This window comes from Lacerta agilis, chromosome 5 (genome assembly GCF_009819535.1).
Source record: "Lacerta agilis isolate rLacAgi1 chromosome 5, rLacAgi1.pri, whole genome shotgun sequence".
Lineage (NCBI taxonomy): Eukaryota > Metazoa > Chordata > Lepidosauria > Squamata > Lacertidae > Lacerta > Lacerta agilis.
Genome location: NC_046316.1, coordinates 57,295,104 through 57,315,569, shown reverse-complemented (window position 1 = coordinate 57,315,569; position 20,466 = coordinate 57,295,104). Strand labels below are relative to the sequence as shown.

Sequence of the window (20,466 nt, the reverse complement as noted above, 5' to 3'; positions counted from 1 at the left end):
TGAAATCCACAAACCAAGCCTTCTAAAGTTGTAGACAAGGCCTGCAGATAATCATTGAATTATACGATTTGAACTTCTGAATATAGTTACTTGAAAGATATAAATATTCTGGCCTTCTTTCATAAATGTTCATATACAGTTTTGAGTGAACTGAGGAAATAAATGGCATTGCAGCCAGCTGTGTGTGCACTGGTGCAAACTACGGCCAGTGTATAATTAAACTATGGAACCCACACCCACAGGAGGCAGTGGTGGCCACCAATTTGGATGGCTTTAAGAAAGGATTAGAGATATTCATGGAGTATAAGGTTGTCAATAGCTACTAGGCACAATGGTCATGTTCCACCCCACTTTCAGAAGCAGTGTGCCTCTGAATACAGTTGCTGTGAATCACAGGTGGACAGAGTGCTATTGTGCTCAGAGCCTCTGTTTGACAGCTGTGAGAGCAGGATGCTGGACTAGATGGGCCACTGGCTCTTATGTAGAACAGTTTCAGATTGGATGCATGCAGAGTTCAACCGAACCTGCATAAGCAGCAGGATCCACACAGCAGCCCAGCACAACTGCTAATGTGATTTATTGTTTCAGGATCTGGATGGTTTCAGGAACTGTGTGGACCATATGCCCTGCAGTATCAAAGTATCTTTTCAAGCTTTGCTTCCACTGCTTACGATCAAGCAGTGGCAGCAAAAAATGCAGACACAGCTTTAGGCAATACAACACTGGGTCTAACGAAGCATTCTCTGCTAAGCTTTATCTAGCATTGGGGAAATGCTGTTTCTGCTAGAGGAGATTAATGTGATGCCCTTCTGATGTGGAAGTAGAGCTGTCTAATGGAAGATGTGTGTAATTACAAACTGTATATTGTATCTGTCATGTGTCTCTGGTACAGGAGAAACTGTATTTTAAAATACATTTTCTGAATTGTGGGTTGTATTCAGTGTGGCTCTAAGGCTACAGTTCTGTCAGTGCAAGGATTTTTCCTTGTACAATGGACTGTTGCCCCCCTTAATCTGCTGCAGGGGTTCTCCCAACATTCTGGAGCAGATCCAGGAGTGGTGTGGGGGTGTGGCATAGTCCTGTTGCAGTAGTGGTCATCCTTGCACTGACTGGACTGTTTAGTTAACTCCTGCCCTGTGTTTTTGGTTGTGCTGGATTTCTTTCTAAGATTTGTGCAAATCATCATAGCTAGTAACTGAGTTTTGCATCTATGAATGTCTGTGTAGTTTGGATGATTTTTGCTGCTTCGAGCTTATTCCATAATGATTTGCTACTTTGTCAAGCTCTATGACCTTACTGCTTTGTGTTTGAGGTACTACATTTGTCATGTTGTCATTTATATCGAGTTCCATTTTTAATATTCAGCTGCGTAGTGTTCTGCTCTTGACTAGCTCTTTGTGGGCTAAGATTATTATTCACATTCTTTTTCAGGACCTAGGAGTGACCAAAGTGGGCCATATGAAGAGGATATTACATGGGATCAAGGAACTGAGCAGGAATATTCCTGCCAGCGAGGCTTAACTTCTGTTTTCAGAGCCTGTATCTACCATTCCCCCTGATGTCTGAACAACTGACACCTCACAGAGCAGACTTGATCAGAATCGTCTCAAGGGATCAGCCAAACGCTAACCGTGTTCAGAGCTCATATCCAACTTCTCTTGGTGCTACCATTCTGATGTGGGGTACACCACAATCCACTCAAGTGGTACCTTGTATTCAAAGCCAGTGTTACTTTGTCCTTAACGACCACCTCCTCACCACCTTTACTCAGGCCTGGGTACACTCACTGCATGCTAGACTTCATTCAGCCAACCCCAGTATACTAGCCCGTGGACCAAAAACTTTTTTGTGGACCATCACAGAAGCAAATGTTACCCTATGATCTAAGGATTGCGCCAAATATTAAGAGCTATGAAAGCACTTGTGCATGCAAGATGATAAAAATCAGCTGTTGAGAAGATTGTAAGATAACTGTTTGGGACAACCTCAAATTAGGAAGATTCTTTTTCAGTCTGTGCTCGTTCAGTGGTGCCAGATACAGTGGTGTGATATATCAGTGCAGAGTCTTTTTTTTCCCTTTCCAAGGATATAAGTTATCCTTAAACAAAAAATTTCTCAGTTTCCTGTGTTCCTGCTCTGTAATGCTTGTGGATGCCAAAGGAGTGGGATTGCATGTTGTTCTGGCTTAAAACATCAAGTGCCTAGAAATACTGAACAATCTCAGAAATACATCCAACATGGGAGAATATACTAATTCCTTATGACATTGCTTTGCCTCTGATTCTACTAAGTTTTTAAAAGTTATAATAGGATTCTCACTTCTGGAAACAATGAAGGAAGTTTCTGTGCATAGATTTAGGCAGGGTAAAAAAAGGTGTGTTTTTTTCCCCATCACTGTTTCCTGGACTTTGCAAAGCCAGTGTATCGTTGCTTAAGATATACAGTACATAACATTTTCTCTGTTTTAGGAGAACCACTGCCAAATTCTGATGTAGATCCACTGAATTCTACAGATTTTCCCCTTATGTGGTTATTTTATCATTCTATCAAGTCTTGCTTCTTTTTGGCCATTTCTTTTACAGTACAGGAGAACATTGACTATAGCTTTCTATAAAGAAGACAAACTTGTAATACGATTTACACAGGAAATCTTGAACCTGGGTCCTACATCTCTGGCTCTGTTCCATTACCACAGTTTTGCAGATATAGTTTGCCTTAATGGTGTAGATTACTCTCCCTGTACTGAATCTGGAGGATTGTAAATTGCAAGGCACACAGGTATTCACTCACCAGAAAACTCAGTGTCCCAGTGCTTTCATTTTCTATTATGCTAATGTAGGTTTGCAATTGCCACCATCAAACAGAAGATAGTAAAAATTATTCCTGCACTTTATTATTGGTGATAACCACATGGAAGCCTCTTTCATTTCCTGGTGAACTTCTCAGGGAGCAAAACCATCATATGATAACTTGGGAGAAAGATGCAGCAAAACAAATAGATATTTTCTATTCTTTTGTTGTGGATGAACTACAGTGCTTGTTTCTGTGCTTCTCCTAGAAATCTCACGTAGAAGCAAAGATGCTCTCATTATTAGCTCCTAAGTAGATAAATGGCTTAAGAGGACCAGCTTGGCTATACTCCCTTGACTCGGATGCAGTCTGTATTGCAGCCAAGTGTCATCACCCTTTGATAAGAGCTATATTTGCAAGGAGTTCTGGATTGCATCATTGCGGTGCTCTCAAGGAATTAACTTTCTGTACTTGTATTGCCCCTTCAGCACATGCATTTCTTTGTAAGGATCACTTGACATTTTGGGTCTAAGGGTCAGAAACTTCCAAGACACATTCTAACTCTATTAATTGCAACTGGAAACATGGTGGTCTCTTTGTGCAAAACACGAGTCCTGGATCCCAGACATTTTATAAAAATGTCAGTGCATCAGGCTGGCAAAATGAGTAACTACCAAAAGTTGTGCCTCTGGTATCTAGAGAGATTGTATTTATTGGAAGATGTGTCTGCTAGCTAAGCAAATGCTATAAAAATACTATGGAGGAAAGGCACACTGTTCACAATGGCATGGCAAGGCAAGCTAGACATCTCACCTGTGAGAATTCAGAACTTCCATTATATAGTTTATGATTCTGTAAATGATGACACTTAAGGCATAAGGTGACCTTACTATCTGGTCATCAGACATTTTACATCTTTGAAATATTTTGAGTTGGAAACAAGACTTGGAGGAAAAATACAAAACTTAGGGTGTTTAATGCCTGTTTTGCTTGGCGCTACACTGGAATCATACCTGCTAGTGTTTTGTATTGGGTCCATTAAATTTCATTAAGGGTATATTGAATATATGTAAAAGAATTTATCCAAGAAAGTGCTAATCCTGAACTCCTTTGGAAAAAAGGGATTGTATCTTAATAGCATGGTTCAGTATGTTTTTTTTAATGCTGACATTACTTTTTAGTGCCCAAAATATCCATCTTTAGCTCAGTGCAGCTATTAAACACTTATGTCCAGTACAATCCTATGCATATTTACTCCAGAAATAAGTCCTGCTCAGTCGGATGGTTCTTCCAAGTAAATGTGCATAGGTTGACTGCAGCCAAAGTTATTTATTCTGTTTAATCTTAGTGGAATATATTCACATTTTCAGTCTATGGACACTCAACAAATATTAATTCCACTAGATTTTGCATGTCTGATAGGAACTGTAAAGAGGCACTTAGTGCCAGTATCTCTTGAAAAGAAAAGCTCTGACCACCTATATCATATTAAAATTGTTTTTTGAGTATTATTTAAAGGTGAATATAGTATGTGTGGTAAATTAAATACTGTTTACACAAAACTCCTTGTATCTTAACAGATATTTGTGATGTAAAAAAAGAAGAAAAGAAAGAAAAACGTTTTTATAAGTCATTTGATGTCTGTATTGTTGTCCACTGATGACTGTTCCCTCAGGGGTGTTGTAACCATTCCGGTGATCTGTCAAAAGCATAGGGAGGCATTTCAATCCTGTACAGTCTTGGGAAGAAGGTTTCGTGCCTTAAGAATAGAACGTGCTATTTATTATTTTAATTTATACAGTGATTACCATGGAGACACCTCTTGTATGTACATATTTTGCAGTTGATTGTTGTAAATATATTGTTCTTGTATATAAAGAAAATCCTGTTTCCGAGCTTCCTATCAATAATGGATCTGTTGCTATATTTATCAAGCAGGGAGTGGAATTTAATAGCAGCTTGTTAAAAAATGAGACCAATCCCAAACTTTGTGCAGGGGGAGTTTATTTTCAAGTGAAGATTTTTTCCCTCTGTTTGGTATTATAGCTATATTTCATCCAGTTGGCTTTGCTGAATTGGCAATATATGGGTTGCATCCAACTAAATGTTACTCTGAACATTGAAAATAATGAATTCAAGTTCACAATGTTCATTAATTTTGGTGGGTCTGCTCACAACATTGGATACAACTCTTATATGTTTAAAACCTCATGGTCACAACCACAAAACCATCATTCTGATTTTAGTAGTTTTTGGTAAAGGTAAAGGGACCCCTGAACATAAGGTCCAGTCGTGTCCAACTCTGGGGTTGCGGCGCTCATCTCGCGTTACTGGCCAAGGGAGCCGGCGTACAGCTTCCAGGTCATGTGGCCAGCATGACAAAGCCGCTTCTGGTGAACCAGAGCAGCGCACGGAAACACCGTTTACCTTCCCGCCGGAGTGGTACCTATTTATCTACTTGCACTTTGATGTGCTTTCAAACTGCTAGGTGGGCAGGAGCTGGGGCCGAGCAACAAGAGCTCACCCCATCGCAGGGATTTGAACCACCGACCTTCTGATCAGCAAGCCCTAGGCTCTGGTTTAACCCACAGCGTCACCTGGGTCCCTGCATAACAGAACATAGTCTTCTGCATAACAGAAAGCAGAGAACTTGAGAGTATATCTTGTCCCTTTGGGTTTTCTCTTTATTAATTAGATTAGATTTATATCCTGCCATTCCTCCAAGAAGGTCAAGGTAGCATATATGGTTTCATCTCCATTTTTATCCTCACAACTTTATGGGATAGGTTTAGCTGAGAGGAGTCACTGGCTTAATGCCATCCACAGCACTTCATGACTAAACAAGGATTTGAACCCAGGTCTTTTCAGTCCTAGGCCAACACTAACCACACTGGCATGAATCAAAGACTCATAAAATTGTAGAGTTGGAAGGTACCCCGAGGGTCATCTAGTCCAACCCCCTGCAACGCAAGAATCACAACTAGATCATTTATGACAGATGGCCATTCAACCTCTGCTTTAAAGCCTCAATATTCCTTATTTTCATATCAATAAAACAGATGAGAAAGGGGTTGTCAAAGTGCCACAAAGAAAGGTTTATTGTATAAAATGCCCAATACTGTATGTTTCAGAAGAACTTTTCCTTCTTTAGAAACTATCTAAGACACATGCAAAAACATTTGGTTTTTTTAAGGCTTTCCCCTCCTTTTCATATTTTTTCATCACTCTACCAGGAAACTCTGGTAATTGAGATGTTAGGATACACAGAAATCTCCAATAAATATTATTCCTTATCACTGTCTTTATAAGGGCTGCAGGCATAACAAACAGAGGAACAGAGTGACTGTTAAATGAGAGCTGGCATATCCCTCTCTTCTTGTGACTGTTGCCTATCATACGAGATGCATTATGAGAGTACCATAAACATATAAACAAAATTGAGGTAAGTCATGAATAGCAACAAGAGGAATGAGGTGAGGTGTTACAAGTTGTCTGTAAACATTTGACTACCTTCATCAGGATTCATTTTGACCTGTCGTGGACAGCTTTTTGTCTACTTTTGCTATGATGCACTGCAGCAGGAGCCTGCTCTTCTGAGGAGTAATCAGGGACAGCACTGATGCATTAAGCCAGTTTTTCCACAATGAACTACAGTGGTCCCTCGACTTACGAATTTAATCTGTTCCGAAAGCACATTCATAGGTCGAAAAGTTCGTAAGTCGAAAAAGCAATTTCCCCATAGGAATGCATTGAAGAAGTTTTAAAAAGAAAAATTCGTAAGTCGAGGAAACCGCATCTAAAATGCCAACGGATTTCCATTCGGATGTTGAAAAATTTGTTGGCGTGCGGCCACTTTTTTCGTTCATAAGTCGAAAAATTCGGATGTTGAGTATTTCGTAAGTCGAGGGGCCACTGTACAAAGTTTAAGAATGGTATATACCAAAATCTTAATGCAATAAGATGCACCCCACTTTATTATGTATCCAATTTATATCCCATCCACCCTCCCAAAGGAGTCCAGGGCATCAAACACATTAAAACAATTATCATTAAAAACAGTATTTAAACAGTTTACAAATAATTGCATTCTCTCAGCCAGTGATTTCAGGAACAGTATCTTTTCAGCCGTCAAATGCCTGGGTAAACAGGAATGTTTTCAAATTCTTCCTGCAAGTCAATAATGAAGGAGATGGATGCACCTCACCAGGACATCTGACAAACAGGAAACCACCACTGAAGAGGCTCTGTCACAGGTCAGTGCAAACCAGACAGCCCCCAGTGGTAGCACCACCAACAAGGCCTCACAGTTGAAGGATGTGAGATGGTTGATATTGGGAGAGGTGCTCTTTTAAGTAGAGCCAAGGGTCACTTGTGCAATCCGACTTACTATTCTGTGGACAGAGCTGTTGCCTCCTATGTCTTGGGCACCCTTGCATTTAACATGTGACTGGAAGAGAGAGTGCCAAGGGCGAAGCTTTATATGTGGGCCATTATCACGAGGTGCTTCGTTTGATTCCTCTTTGTCAGTCTTAAATGTCCTGGGATGAGGCATGTCACTCCTGAGGCTCAATGTGTCTCATACTGCTGAGAAGCTCCCTTCTGCAAGCCATTTCACTGATGCTTAATGCATATTCACTTTTTTTTCCCTGCATGCCACGGTCACAGAATGTCGAGAGCAACCCTTTTATGAGTGAGGATGCCTTGTGCAATGTGACCATCTGTTCCAGATGTTGCACCTATGGCCCTTTAGCAAAGCAAGACTTCCAATGCGGTCCAGGATGGAGTATGACCTTTCATAATCCTACCCTGGATCCAGTATTAGTAACTGGATAATTATATAGATGTAACTGGTTGTACTGTACCAAGTAATTCTCTCACTTCAAGTTTTAGGACAATACTTTCTAAAAATCCACTATCCTGTTGGTTACCATTTGTTTCTCCTGACCACAACTGTTTCAGTACCCACTCCTATTTGTCTACCTGCTTCCATAACTGAATACAAACAAATTGAGGGTTTTTTTTAGCATATAGAAAATAATGCATTTTCAGGAGCCAGCATAGGTTGATCAAGAATAAGTCATGCCCAATGAATGTTCTTGTCTCTTTTTTTAGAGAAAGGTTACAGGTTTGGTAGATAGTGAAAATAGTATTGTAAGTTTGGGCTGTTAAGATGTGTGCCGGACTCTCCTATTCCTTGGATCAAGAACGTGTTATAATTTAACAAGGTTTTTAATTCTTGGAATAGCCAAGGTAGCTGCCTACTGAGGGTGATAACCTGGGTGAAGGGCCATTAAGGGGTATTAAGGGGCTTGGTGTGAGACAGCAAATGGGTGGGGGCCACTCCATCAACAGATAAAGCCAGAGAAGAGCAGTTATGTGACCTAGGAAGGAAAGCAGCAAGCTGGAGAGAGAGGAGGAGAACAAAGTTAAAGAGCAAAGTTTGATGTATGTTTAGAAGAAACAAGACCTCCTTGGGGTGTTGGTGCTGTGAGCTCCTCCATCATAGCCTCCATATATCATAAAGACACCACAGTCTCCACTGTGCCTCTTTTCCGAAAGGAAACACGAACCCTGGGTAAGTGCCTGGAACCTCTGGAATCTTACAGCACTTGGAGATAGGGTGGCGTGCAAAAGTACAATGAGAACAGTAAACCATTTCCTATTATATCTTTGTTTACATAATGATTAAAATGTAGACGGAACAGTATTGCTTATAGGTTGATCCGAGGTTGATTGAACAACCATACCCAGTGAGTGTTCATGGCTCTGCATCAGCTGGGAGGGGAGGTCTTGAATGGAGTGCCACAGTGTTCAATCCTTGGCCCTGTTCTGCACATCAAATGGTGATGACGAAAAGAGGGTGCTTATCAACTATGCAGATGATGCAAAGCTGGGAGGTATCACTAACACCATAGAAAAAAACCAAAATTCAGGATAATCTTGTCAGGCTGGAACACTGGGCCAAAACTATTAAGATTAAATGCTACAGATAGAAATGTAAAAGGTATTAAAAGTCAATGGCACACGTACAGAATGGAGCAGATCTGGTTTGGTAACAGTACATGTGAAATGGATCTAGGTGCCAGCAGTATGATGCAGCTGCATTCATAGAAGCACAGTGTTCAGATCCCTAGTAGCATTTCCACTCTGTTCTGCAGTGGCCAGCCTGCTTCCAGAGCACCATGTCTAGTTCTGAGTACCACATTTAAAGAAGAACATTAACAATGGTCAGGATGGTGAGGGGTCTGGAAACAAGGTTGTGTGAGGAATGGTTGAAGGAGAAGGTTATCTTTATCTCAGGGAAGATGAGTTTTAGGGAAAGCCTGATAGCTGCCTACAAATACCTGAAGTTCTGTGATGCAGAAGAGAGCAGGACTAAAACCAATGGGTGGAAATTGCAAAGGGACAAATTTTGGCTACAGGTGGGTAGCCGTGTTGGTCTGCCATAGTCAAAACAAAATCGAAAATTCTTTCTAGTAGCACCTTAGAGACCAACTGAGTTTGTTCCTGGTATGAGCTTTCGTGTGCATGCACACTTCTTCAGAATTTTGGCTAAACACTTAAGATCAGCTTACTAGTGATAAGACCTGTGTGAAAATTAAAATTGCCGAAACGGTGAACATGGTAGATAGGAGAACCAAAATAAAATGGTAAACTGTTTTGAAGGCAATAAAAACACGGGACGACGACAGGACGACGACACACACACAAAATAGAGACCGGTACACCAACATCATCCTTTCACATGCATGGGTGCCTTCCAATGCCTTGAGGGAAAGGATGTAAACGGACAATTGTAGCTCTCTAATGCTCCCTTCTGGTTTCAACCTGAAATTGCTTGGTGGATAAAGATGGAACTTCAAATGATTAAAATGGAAATGAAGTGGATTAGGTTTCTTTCTTTTAAGAAGGAGGAAATCCCACAAGGATTGTGAGCATAGTTGTGTTCATGGAATGCTAACATTTACTTCAGCTAGCCATTTACTTTAATTGGAGAAAAAGGCCGGGGGGGGGGGGGGAGTTTGAAAGCAAGTGATTCCTGGTCTTCCTTAATCCTCTGTAGAAATACCATAGAAGCAGTTTTTGTTTGACTGAAACAAAGGCTCTCTGAGTGTGTCTCTGAGTAAATATTTGAGGTTAGGGATTAACTAGCATTCTCAGAGTCTGATGGCAGAAAAGTAGACAACTGTGATTCAGCTGGTGAAATCAGTAAGTCTTTTGGAAGGGTTTCCCCCCCCCCAGTACTAATTCTCATTTTAAAAACTTTTTTTTAACCTAGTAAAAAACAGAAGAGGTAAAAAGTGGGAGAGATAACAGCGGGAAATCTAGAAAAAGAATCAGCAGTACATTTAGTGTGGCGTTCTCCCCCAAATACATGAGTGTGGCGTTCTTTTTGCTTTGGGAACACAAAATGTAAAGCAACTTTGTGTTTTGCATAGGATTTTTTTTTTAGGAGGATGAATGTGCTACTGTGAAGGCTAAACAAAATTTAGTTAATTATATAATGGGATCAAGAGTTGTGGCTGCGGAAAAAATGTTCCAATGTCTGCAGTGTACATAAGGCTAAATATAAGTATGAAACTGTCCACCATAATATATATATATATATACCTGTGTAAACTATAACAGTTATAAATGTGGAACTGTATTAAATCTGAATACAAATATATAGTGTTATAGGAGCTTGTATTTCCTTAAAACAAAATGGTCAGATCTTTGGTGGTTATTCTCTTAGGTGTGTAATGTGTTGTGCAATGTGGAGAATCTTTACCCTCTCGGTGTTTTCAGCTGCCTTCATATTGCCTAGTGGACATGAAGCTTCAGGTATATCCTTCCTCTTTCCTGCATTGTTGTTGTTGTTGTTTAGTCGTTTAGTCGTGTCCAACTCTTCGTGACCCCATGGACCAGAGCATGCCAGGCACTCCTGTCTCCCAATGCCTCCCGCAGTTTGGTCAGACTCATGTTGGTAGCTTCAAGAACACTGTCCAACCATCTTTTCCTCTGTCGTCCCCTTCTCCTTGTGCCTGCAATCTTTCCCAACATCCGGGTCTTTTCCAGGGACTCTTCTCTTCTCATGAGGTGGCCAAAGTATTAGAGCCTCAGCTTCAGGATCTGTCCTTCCATTGAGCACTCAGGGCTGATTTCCTTAAGAATGGATAGGTTTGATCTTGCAGTCCATGGGACTGCATTACTCTTTATCAAATACACTGTGTCCTATGAATTTTCTATGGGTACGATAGTAAACATGCAAGCCCCAGAGACAGTTGCATTCTCTCTCTATAGAATTCTCTTCAAAATAGTTTCAGATTACATAGGGAGTTAGAATGTCAGTGTTTTCACTTGACATGGAAGCCAGTCTGGGCAAGGAGGGGTGTACAATAGAGTATATCTCATTGCAAAGCATTGTTAGGTAGGCCCCAGCATTTATCAACACCGTTCTGATAGTTTAGCAGCAGCTGTGGCTACCGGTGTGTTTCTGGGCCTAGTTCAGAGTGCTGATGCCCTAAACAGTTTGGAACTGGATTATTTTGAAGATTGCCTTTACCCATATGGCTTTTCTCACTGGTGAAATTGGTTATGTTGGTGAACACATGAGGCAGGGCCTTCCTGGTTTTGACCCTGCAGTTGTGAAACATCTTTTCAGTTAATATTTCCCTGGCCCCTTCAGGTCTCGCATCCAAGACCTTAAAAACTTCATTTTTCACTGTTGACTTCCCTTAAGAGAATGTTGGTGATCTAATTCAGCATCTTTCATATGTCTATTTGACTCCATTCACTCAGTGCTTCATACTCTGATTGCTGTTCCACTCCTTTTATTTCTCTCAGAGTCACATCTCTCTGTGAGGGTTTAACCCTGAAAAATTAATAAAAAATAAACAAACTGCTAAAGTCAACATTTTTTCTCCTTTCCAAGTTTTAGTGATCCCTCAGTATTTAGTGTTTAATATTTCAAAAACTCTTTTTCCTCTTCACTACATCAATCATTAAAAAATGTGAATAAGTGTCTGCAGATAGCACAATGTTGCTATAAATGGCCCAGATGGATATTTTTGTTTTGTTTTCTGCCTGAAGTGTTTTATAGCAGCCAAGAAGCAAATCAAGTGCTGAAAATCCAGAAGCGGGCAAATAGTTTTTTGGAAGAATTAAAGCAGGGCTCATTGGAACGGGAATGCCGAGAGGAAGTATGTGATTTTGAGGAAGCCAGTGAAATATTTGAAACCAAGGAAGCAACAGTAAGTTATTTTTAAAGACTGGGAACTAAGCATTGAATCCCATTGCCACTTGAGGTAAAACAGAAAATGGCGTCCCCTGCCGCCGCCACCACCTCCTCCTCCATTGCTCCCCCCCCCTGTTGCCACCCCTGAGGTGACTAGATGCAGCCCAGGGAAGCCCCAGCGCATTGTAGGCAGTGGGGGAGGGGGGAAAGAGCCTGGAGAGGTGCAGGTGGCAGCAGCTGTGGCCTTGCTTTTCCAAGTGGCAGCTGTGAATGGCAAATGCAGGAAATGGCAGCGGTGTGCTCCTTGTGGGCCCCGATATCCTGCCCCTCTCAGCTGTCTCCCCAGCTTGCCCTGCCACCTGAGGCAACTGCCTCACTGAAGCTAATGGGTCGGCCATCCCTGTAAAGCAGTAATATGCTTCCCCAAATGCTGAATCTATTCAGCTCTCATGTTTTTTTGTGCCAAATTGGGTAGGTGGTCTCCAATAATAATTTGTTCCAAGGGTGATGATTTTCCTATCTGCACCAAAAGGTTGTGTGACAGAATCCATATCGAATCAAGTATTAACCTAGATTTTGTTTCTTTACAGCTAGAGTTTTGGACAAAGTATTTTGGTAAGTAAAGAAGTTTCACCCCTTTGAGTGTAGTAGGAACCTCTGTCTCTTTTTTTCTACTGTGTATTTGTGTGTCCCCATATTTAGATATGTTTTATTAGGACTTTTCTACACATTTCCTTAATAGCGAGGTTCGCAGCACACCAGAAGATCTCTACAATTTAACCCTTGGGGCAAGCACTGAGGTCACAGATTAGCCTATTACTTCTGTAGTCTGGAAGCAGAATTTCACTGTAAAGTTCCCGTGTCCTAAGCAAGTTAATGCTTTTGTGTCTGCTAATATTTTCTGTAGATGAAGCATAACCAAGAGAGCAAATTTATATAACGGGGTGATGTAGTTAACTCTTCCCTTGCAAAAAGACATACAGCATATGGTCTGGGTTTCCCTGCAAATGTGTTTTTCAGATGGAGATATGTGTGAATCCAGCCCATGTGTCGATGGATCCTGTCGGGACGGCATTGGGCGATTTGACTGCATTTGTAACAAAGGCTGGGAGGGGCGCCAGTGCCAATATGGTAATATAATCTTCAATTCTCCATTTTACTATCAAAATGCAACTATTATTCTTGTGTAAGGGATTTCTCTATTCCTTCAAGTTCAGATTGATAATACAACAACTTTGTATAGAATATACATGCTGTTCTAAAGCCCTTTTCTTGATGTACACTAACTACAGACCTTGCAAATGGAAAAGTTACGCTTCTTTCTTTTTAAGTAGTGAAAAGGTTACTCCCTCCCTTCCATGAACAGGAGACACACAGGCTAACATGCTACTAGTGCTCAGTTATCAACACATACTAGCTCTCTAATCCAGCATTAGTAGCGTGTCAGCCTGTCCCCAAGGTAATGCTGCAGAGGGAAAGGTCTTACTTATTTGGCACTTTTAAAAAAACAAATAAGCAAAAGGTTTGTGTTTGCTAAGGGCCATGGTGGTGGTAACTTCCTTCATTGTAAGAGGTGTATATTGTGACTGGTAATAAAATTCATTCAGTACATGTGCTTCTTCAGATATAGGCTGCTCAATCTATGTCAGGGGTAGGCAACCTAAGGCCTGGGGGCTGGATGCGGCCCAATCGCCTTCTCAATCTGGCCCATGGACGGTCCAGGAATCAGCGAGTTTTTACATGAGTAGAATGTGTCCTTTTATTTAAAATGCATATCTGGGTTATTTGTGGGGCATAGGAATTTGTTCATAATTTTTTCCAAAATATAGTCCGGCCTACCACATGTTCTGAGGGACGGTGGACCGGCCCACAGCTGAAAAAGGTTGCTGACCCCTGATCTATGTATTGTATTGGGGCAGGAGCCACAGTCCCACTAAAGGGGGAGGCAGCATTCAAGTTTAAGAGGAGAAGGTTGAGTGACATAAATAGCTCTTTCAAGGAATAGGACTGCCTCCTTTCAACATGTATTTTACTTCTTTTGATGCCCAGTGGTTGCCTACACCAACTGTTCAATTTCCAATGGTGGCTGTGAACATTTCTGTAATGAGGGCCAACAAGACAATGACCAATACCGCTACTGCAGTTGTGCTTCAGGCTATCGGCTGGCTGATAATTATACTTCTTGTGAACCTGTTGGTAAGAAAGATGGACAAGCATGCGCTTGTCTTTTCAAAACAGAGGCAGAGACTATTTAAGGCATAATTTTATAATCCAGTCTCTTTGCAATATCAGGTGTTTGGGTTCCCCCACCCAACCTTCCTTCTTCCTCTTCAGTGGCCTGTGCCATGTGGAATAGCCATGTTATTTATACATACATACATACATACATACATACATACATACATACCTCATCCATCTGCCTGGGTTTCCCCAACCACTCTGGGCAGCTCCCATCAGAATATAAAAATATGATAAAACATCAAACATTAAAAACTTCCTGATACAGGGCTGCGTTCAGATGCCTTCCAAAAGTTCTTTATCTCCTTGACATCTGAAGGGGGGGGGTTCCACAGGGCAGGTGCCACTACCAAAAAGGCCTTCTGCCTGGCCTCGGAGCTGGACCTCAGAACGATGGGGGTGGAGATGCTCCTTTAGGTATACTGGGCCTCTAAATACTATTCAGTAGTATTGCCTCTCTAGCTGCATTCACAAGTATTTAATTGTTACTAAGAAGTATAAGAAAGGAAATTAGGGCAGTCCTGCCCTTAGGCAAAATGAGGGAGTCAACTCAAGTGGATGCCAGGTACCCACAACCCATGCTATGCTGCTGTGAGAGCTTAAAAAACATACTTTTTTTTTTTACACACACAGCTTTATTGTGGTCCAGAGACCCAAAATACACAGTACAACCATAGTGTGTGTGGGGGGGGTGAATTCAGGAAGTACAATGCACTTAGATTGGGGGGTGCCATTTTGCAAATAGGAATTAGCTCATGCTTAGATGAGTTCCACTGCATCCTAAACATGTGTACTAGGGCAGTGGTTGCCAACATGGTGCTGGCATGTGCACAGGTGCCCACAGAGGCCTCCCCTGATGTCCACAGTGTCCCCTCTCCCTGCTGAAATTAGATTTAAAAGAAGGGTGGCATGGTGGCCTTTAGTGGGGTGGGATCTGTATGTCCTGCCTTTTATCTGTACAGCTGTGTTTTTAGAATTTTATTGGATGTCTTTAATTTGGGTCACCCTGTGAGGGGGGAAAAAACTAATAACAATACATATAAAATTAGGTTGTAGAATTCTGGACTCTACCACCTAAGACTTCAGGTGGGGTAATGTATTCCCTCATGTTTCTAATAATAACAAGAACAGCAACTTCCCTGCATGTAGTAAATTGGCACATTCGGGTGATGGGCTGTTCCTAAAAATACCTTCTGACGGGTTACATACAATATGCAATTAGATTTTTTTTTAATGGGTGCACTGAACATTATTAAAGTCCTCATGCAGTCTGAAGTGGTAAGAGTCCAGAATTTTGCCACCATGTTGAATGGCTCTGAGGCATATTTCACATTCTCTGGATTGTGGATGCTTCCAAGTAGAGGTTCAATTTGGGAACAGAAAATTGGACACAAGGTTGTCATGTTTTTACTTACTTGATTCCCCCCTGAAAGGGTAACTCTGGATTAAATGGCATTCTGGTGACAACATTGTGTGGATGCTGTTGGCAGGGGGGAACGCTCACATGCATGAACTGCACAGATCCTATAATAAATGTATTATTGTTTTATTTACTAGATTTATATCCTACCCTTCCTCTGAAGGAAGCCCACAGCAGCAAACATATGAATAATAAAATGTTTTTATTTGGCATAAAAGAGGCTAAGATTCTGTATGTTTCGGCATAACATCTAGTTCTAGCCTCAAAGGTACCAAAGGTGTCAAACAAACACAAACGCACACACACACAACTTAAAACATTTTAGTGTGTTTTATTATTGCTACGGATTCCTTATAAAGCCAAAAGAATTCAGGATTTCTCACAGCTTGAGCTAATGAGAAATAGGGAAGGAGATAGCTTAGATAATTTATTTATATATAATTTATACAACTTCCAGAAATCAGCAAAGCAGCTTTGAAGGCTGGGCTGGATTCTTTTTGACGTAAAGTGATAGAAATTGTACAGACCTTCCTAGGTTATCCTTCATATTGTCTTTCTTTTTTCTTTCTTTTATAGTGGAGTTTGCCTGTGGACAAGTCCAGAATTTTAGCTATAAAACTGCCAAAGTAATTGGGGGAAGACCTGGAAGAAAGGGACAGAGTCCCTGGCAGGTAAGAACTAATGCAGATACTCAGCCTTTGAATGGGCTTGTCAGGCCCTGCTGCTTCTGTCAGAACCCCAGGGGTGTCTCTTATTTTCAAAGACCACCTGGTGAGCCCTTGTTCTCATGCTTCTGGCTGCTCATTTCATCATTGATCCCACCTGTATGTATTATTTCTTCAGGTAAGTGCTCTTTTTTACCCTCTCCTGTCGTGGCTTTCACTGGTGGATGCAGTACTAGGCTCAGTTTTTGCCAAAGACTTTAATGCATCAATCTCTGTAAGTAAGTTTATGAGGTGCATCAGAAAGACACCTGAAAAGACATATGAAAATGTTTGTCATTCTAGACCTAGAACAGCAACTTGAGTATATGGGGGATGCCTCCAGATTGTCAGTATTTTGTTGGTGGGATTCAAACACATTCTGAAAATTTTAGGTTTGCACAATTACAGTGAATTAAAGTGTTCTGTCGCCCTAGCACAACAAGCCTGCTTTTAAAAAGAAACAGACTTTTTGCAGTTAGGAAATGCATTGAAAAGTGTGGGATGAACAAATGATTAATGGGAAGACATATAAACGCCTTGCAAGTAAATCAGAATAAATGAATGATAATGAATGCTCATATAATCTTCCCACAAACAAATTGGAACAAATACTCAGTAAAGGTCGGATACAATCTAAACTCCACGTAAGCTTTGTGCAAGCAAGTCAGGAGGAATGCTGCATAAATAGCTCATCTGGAGGAACCTAAGTTGGTAGAAGAATCAGCACAGATGTATTGGACATACGCAGTCAAGGATGCATGAATGAAGTCAATAGCTTTCTTCCTCTTCTTTGTTGCAGGTTATGCTGAGCAATAGTGCAAACAGATTTTTGTGTGGTGGTGTTCTCATTCACCCCACCTGGGTGCTGACAGCTGCACATTGTTTGAAAAGCCTACGAACAGTCAAACTGACATTTGGTGAGGAGAAGCATGACTGCATTTCTTTTTAATATGAGACAACAAAACCCTCAATTGATAATATTTCAGTTCTTTCAAACTAAGTAATGTCCAAGCCATAGATGCAAGGGAGTATGGTCCAGTCTAGACTGAAAAGGCTAAACATGGTGACTGGTACTAACACATGTGATTAGATATAAAGATCTGGCCACCTCTTGCTGAAATTATGGAAGTTACCATACTGCAAACCTGATATATGGAACTGACATAAAGGGAATAAAAATTCTATCTTGGGTTTGTGCTGCTTTGGAAAGATAGCAGAAGGAATTAAATTCTGAAAATTCTGTGCCTTCTTGAATCTGAATTGAGTAGGGATGGAATTTATACATCAGCAAATCACATGGTAAAACATTTCCTTAGGTTGCAGCTTTGGGTTCTGCATGCTGGCATGGTATGACAAAGGCCTTTTGAGTTTAGAGGAACGACAAGCAAAGGGGGGAATGTTAGAGGTTATAAACTTTTGCGTGATGTAGAAAGGAGAGAGTGTTTCTCCCTCTCTCAAAATAGTTCAATACTTCTTTATACAGTGCATCTTCAAACTATTGAATTCACTCTCACAGGATGCAGTGATAGCCATCAACTTTGGTGACTTCAAAAGAAGGTTAAACAAATTCATGTTAGTTAAGTCCTCCTTCCATTGTAGAAGGCAGTATACCTCTGAATACAAGTTGCTAGGAATTGCAACAGGGGAGCGTGCTGTTGCATTTAAGTCTTGCTTGTGGTCTTTCAGTAGGCATCTCTTGACCCCTCTGACAACAGGATACTGGAATAGTGGGGCCTTTGGCCCGATCCATCAGAGCTCTTGTTGCATCCCGAATCCCAATGTACTCACAGTTTTAAAAAAAACCAAAAACAGTATTTCTGGAAGACAGCTAGTCAGGCATTTCTCCCTGATGTATTGCTTTCTATATGCAGGAAGGGCACATACAAGCATATGATCTCTGACCTCTAATTTTAAGTAGTACAGCCCTGCAGTGCACAAAACCATTCTTCTCATTCACTACTTGCTTATGAACTGTAAGAATCCTGCATACACTATTTTCCCCAGCCTCTCCCTGGCCATGATCCAATCCAAATCTGGATATATATCTGCACTCTCTCCTCTTCTTCCTCTATGTGCTTTTTATGGTACAACCTCACTGTTACAAGTACAGCGTGGTATACAATTCTGCTGAATGTACACAAATTCTGCAGGGACACGAGCCTTTTATACTCTACACATAAATTCTGCAGGCATACAGGCCCTTTTTAATACTGCCACTTGTTCCTGTTATGGATTTGGATTTTGCTGAGTCTGAAATGCAAGAAAGAAATACTACCTCTTCTTTATGAGTTCTGCTCAAGTATTTTGAGAGAGGTAAGGTTGGCTTAGATCCCAAGAGAAAGGACACTTTCCAAGTTTCCCTATTGCCCTTACAGGTAAATATTATCGCCGGCGAACAGAAGAAAGTGAGCAAGCTATTTTTGCAGACATGTTATTGCCTCATGAAAACTACTCTGAACAGACCTCTGAAAATGACATTGCACTGCTGCACCTACAACGTCCGGTTCTTGTCAACAAATTCACAATTCCTATTTGCCTGCCTTCCAAGAAGCTGGCAGAGCACTTGGAGAAAGAAGCAACACAGACTGTGGTGACAGGCTGGGGGAGCCAGAGTGAGGACTCCAAGGTGAATTACTCCTCTGTTCTCAACTATATTGAAATCCCTGTGGCACCACGGAATGACTGTGTCAATTCTATGTTGAATTCTGTCTCGGAAAACATGCTCTGTGCAGGGATACTGGGAGATAACCGGGATTCCTGTCATGGAGACAGTGGTGGCCCTATGGTCACCAAATTCAAGAAGACTTGGTTCCTAATTGGACTTGTGAGCTGGGGAGAAGGCTGTGGAGCAACTGATAACTTTGGAATCTACACCAAAGTCAGTGCATATCTTGACTGGATCTATCAGCAAATGAAAGATAGCATACTCTCACCAAACACTGTCACAAAAGAAGGATGAGGGACCACTTTGGCAGTACACTCAGTATGCTCATTGTCTTCTGCTAATAAATACAGAGTATACAAAGTGGATATGTGTTGTGTGTTGCATTTCCTAAATCAGGAGGTGGACACCTTCTTTGGTTCCAAGGCCACATGCAGGAGTGGTGGGTTGTTTGAAGCCACATGCCAATCACTGCAGCCACAGCCACCTGCATAACACATGCATGGGACAGAGTTTGTGGCTATTGTCCATAACACCATTTCTTTAGACAGAAACCTCTTGACCTTGGAACAGGCTTAGAAGGTCTGTTCAGCCACAGAGACAGATTGGAGATGCTGCTGTTCTACTGACCACCCTGTAACCTATTGGCTGACCAAGGTAGTCTCTTGTGCACATTCAGCTTCATGTGCCTGGCCAAAAATTTTTTAAATTAAATTAAATTAAAAAGGAGGAGGAAATAAGGTGGGTGTCTGGGAAAAATGACTTTGGCAATCCTACCTGCCATTGCACCCAGTGTATTTCGACTATACGTGAGTTTGGCTTCATGCACTATTCCTGGAATGTAACACCCATGCAAGTTGCGTGTTTACTGTACTTAAAGTTAACTGTGAGCCCTGCGGGGAGGGCAGAAGAGGGGAAGGTCGGATTGTTCCTGAAGAGACTGCCAAGAGCCAAAATAATTTTGTTGTCTTAATGTCTACATTTTACATTTCTTGCTTTCATTGTAGTATTTTTAGAACTCTCTCTCCCCAGAGAGGTTTGACTGGCTCCATGTTTATTCTCTTTCTATTTGCCTGGGCCTTTTTAATTTTGTGATTTGCTTTTATGCTGGATTTTTATTGCCTGTTGCAATTTTCTATGTTTTCTAGTTGCTTAATCATTGAGCAAGCCTCTGAAAATGCTTTGAAATAATTATAATATTATAATATTTAAGTGTGGTGGGTTTCTGCTATAAGCAGAAAATATAAAAATAAATAACTGTGGCTCTGGGAGGAAGTACATTTGCCTTCCAGAAAACATCTTTTTTGCCTGAAAAAAAAAAGTTTGGTCACAATGCCTTCAGAAGAGCTGATTGTGGAAAGCATTTCAGACAATGGTTTATTTATTCAAAGTCTTGATATCTTAATCATATTTCTAGAGTGGTTCACAAAAAGGA

The 20,466-nt window shown here is 41.1% G+C and overlaps 2 protein-coding genes across 7 annotated transcripts in view; both read left to right on the top strand.

The window, feature by feature from the left end:
* The window catches only part of DGKD (diacylglycerol kinase delta), an 81,978-nt gene extending 77,293 nt beyond the window's left edge, over positions 1 to 4,685 (top strand). For all 6 annotated transcript variants that reach the window (XM_033149998.1, XM_033149997.1, XM_033149999.1 and 3 more), the window contains one exon: positions 1,432 to 4,685. In XM_033149998.1, the coding sequence (XP_033005889.1) occupies positions 1,432 to 1,559 (128 nt within the window). In that variant the 3' untranslated portion in view covers positions 1,560 to 4,685. The remainder of the gene's footprint in view (positions 1 to 1,431) is intronic.
* A 5,148-nt stretch (positions 4,686 to 9,833) lies between these two features.
* Positions 9,834 to 19,397, top strand: LOC117047165 (vitamin K-dependent protein C-like). The gene is made up of 9 exons (XM_033149994.1): positions 9,834 to 9,999; positions 10,526 to 10,614; positions 11,863 to 12,023; positions 12,598 to 12,622; positions 13,028 to 13,138; positions 14,057 to 14,203; positions 16,242 to 16,336; positions 17,169 to 17,286; positions 18,745 to 19,397. The coding sequence occupies exons 2-9, from the start codon at positions 10,533 to 10,535 to the stop codon at positions 19,326 to 19,328; spliced, it is 1,323 nt and encodes a 440-aa protein (XP_033005885.1). The 5' UTR covers positions 9,834 to 9,999; positions 10,526 to 10,532; the 3' UTR covers positions 19,329 to 19,397.
* The last annotated feature ends 1,069 nt before the right edge of the window (positions 19,398 to 20,466 follow it).

What these genes read in the sequence shown, in the direction of transcription:
- LOC117047165 (XM_033149994.1), top strand. Translation starts at nt 10,533, where the DNA reads ATGTGTTGTGCAATGTGGAGAATCTTTACCCTCTCGGTGTTTTCAGCT. An exon ending in TTGAAACCAAGGAAGCAACA is followed by an intron (nt 12,024 to 12,597) that starts GTAAGTTATTTT and finishes GTTTCTTTACAG; the next exon opens with CTAGAGTTTTGGACAAAGTA. An exon ending in TACTTCTTGTGAACCTGTTG is followed by an intron (nt 14,204 to 16,241) that starts GTAAGAAAGATG and finishes TTTCTTTTATAG; the next exon opens with TGGAGTTTGCCTGTGGACAA.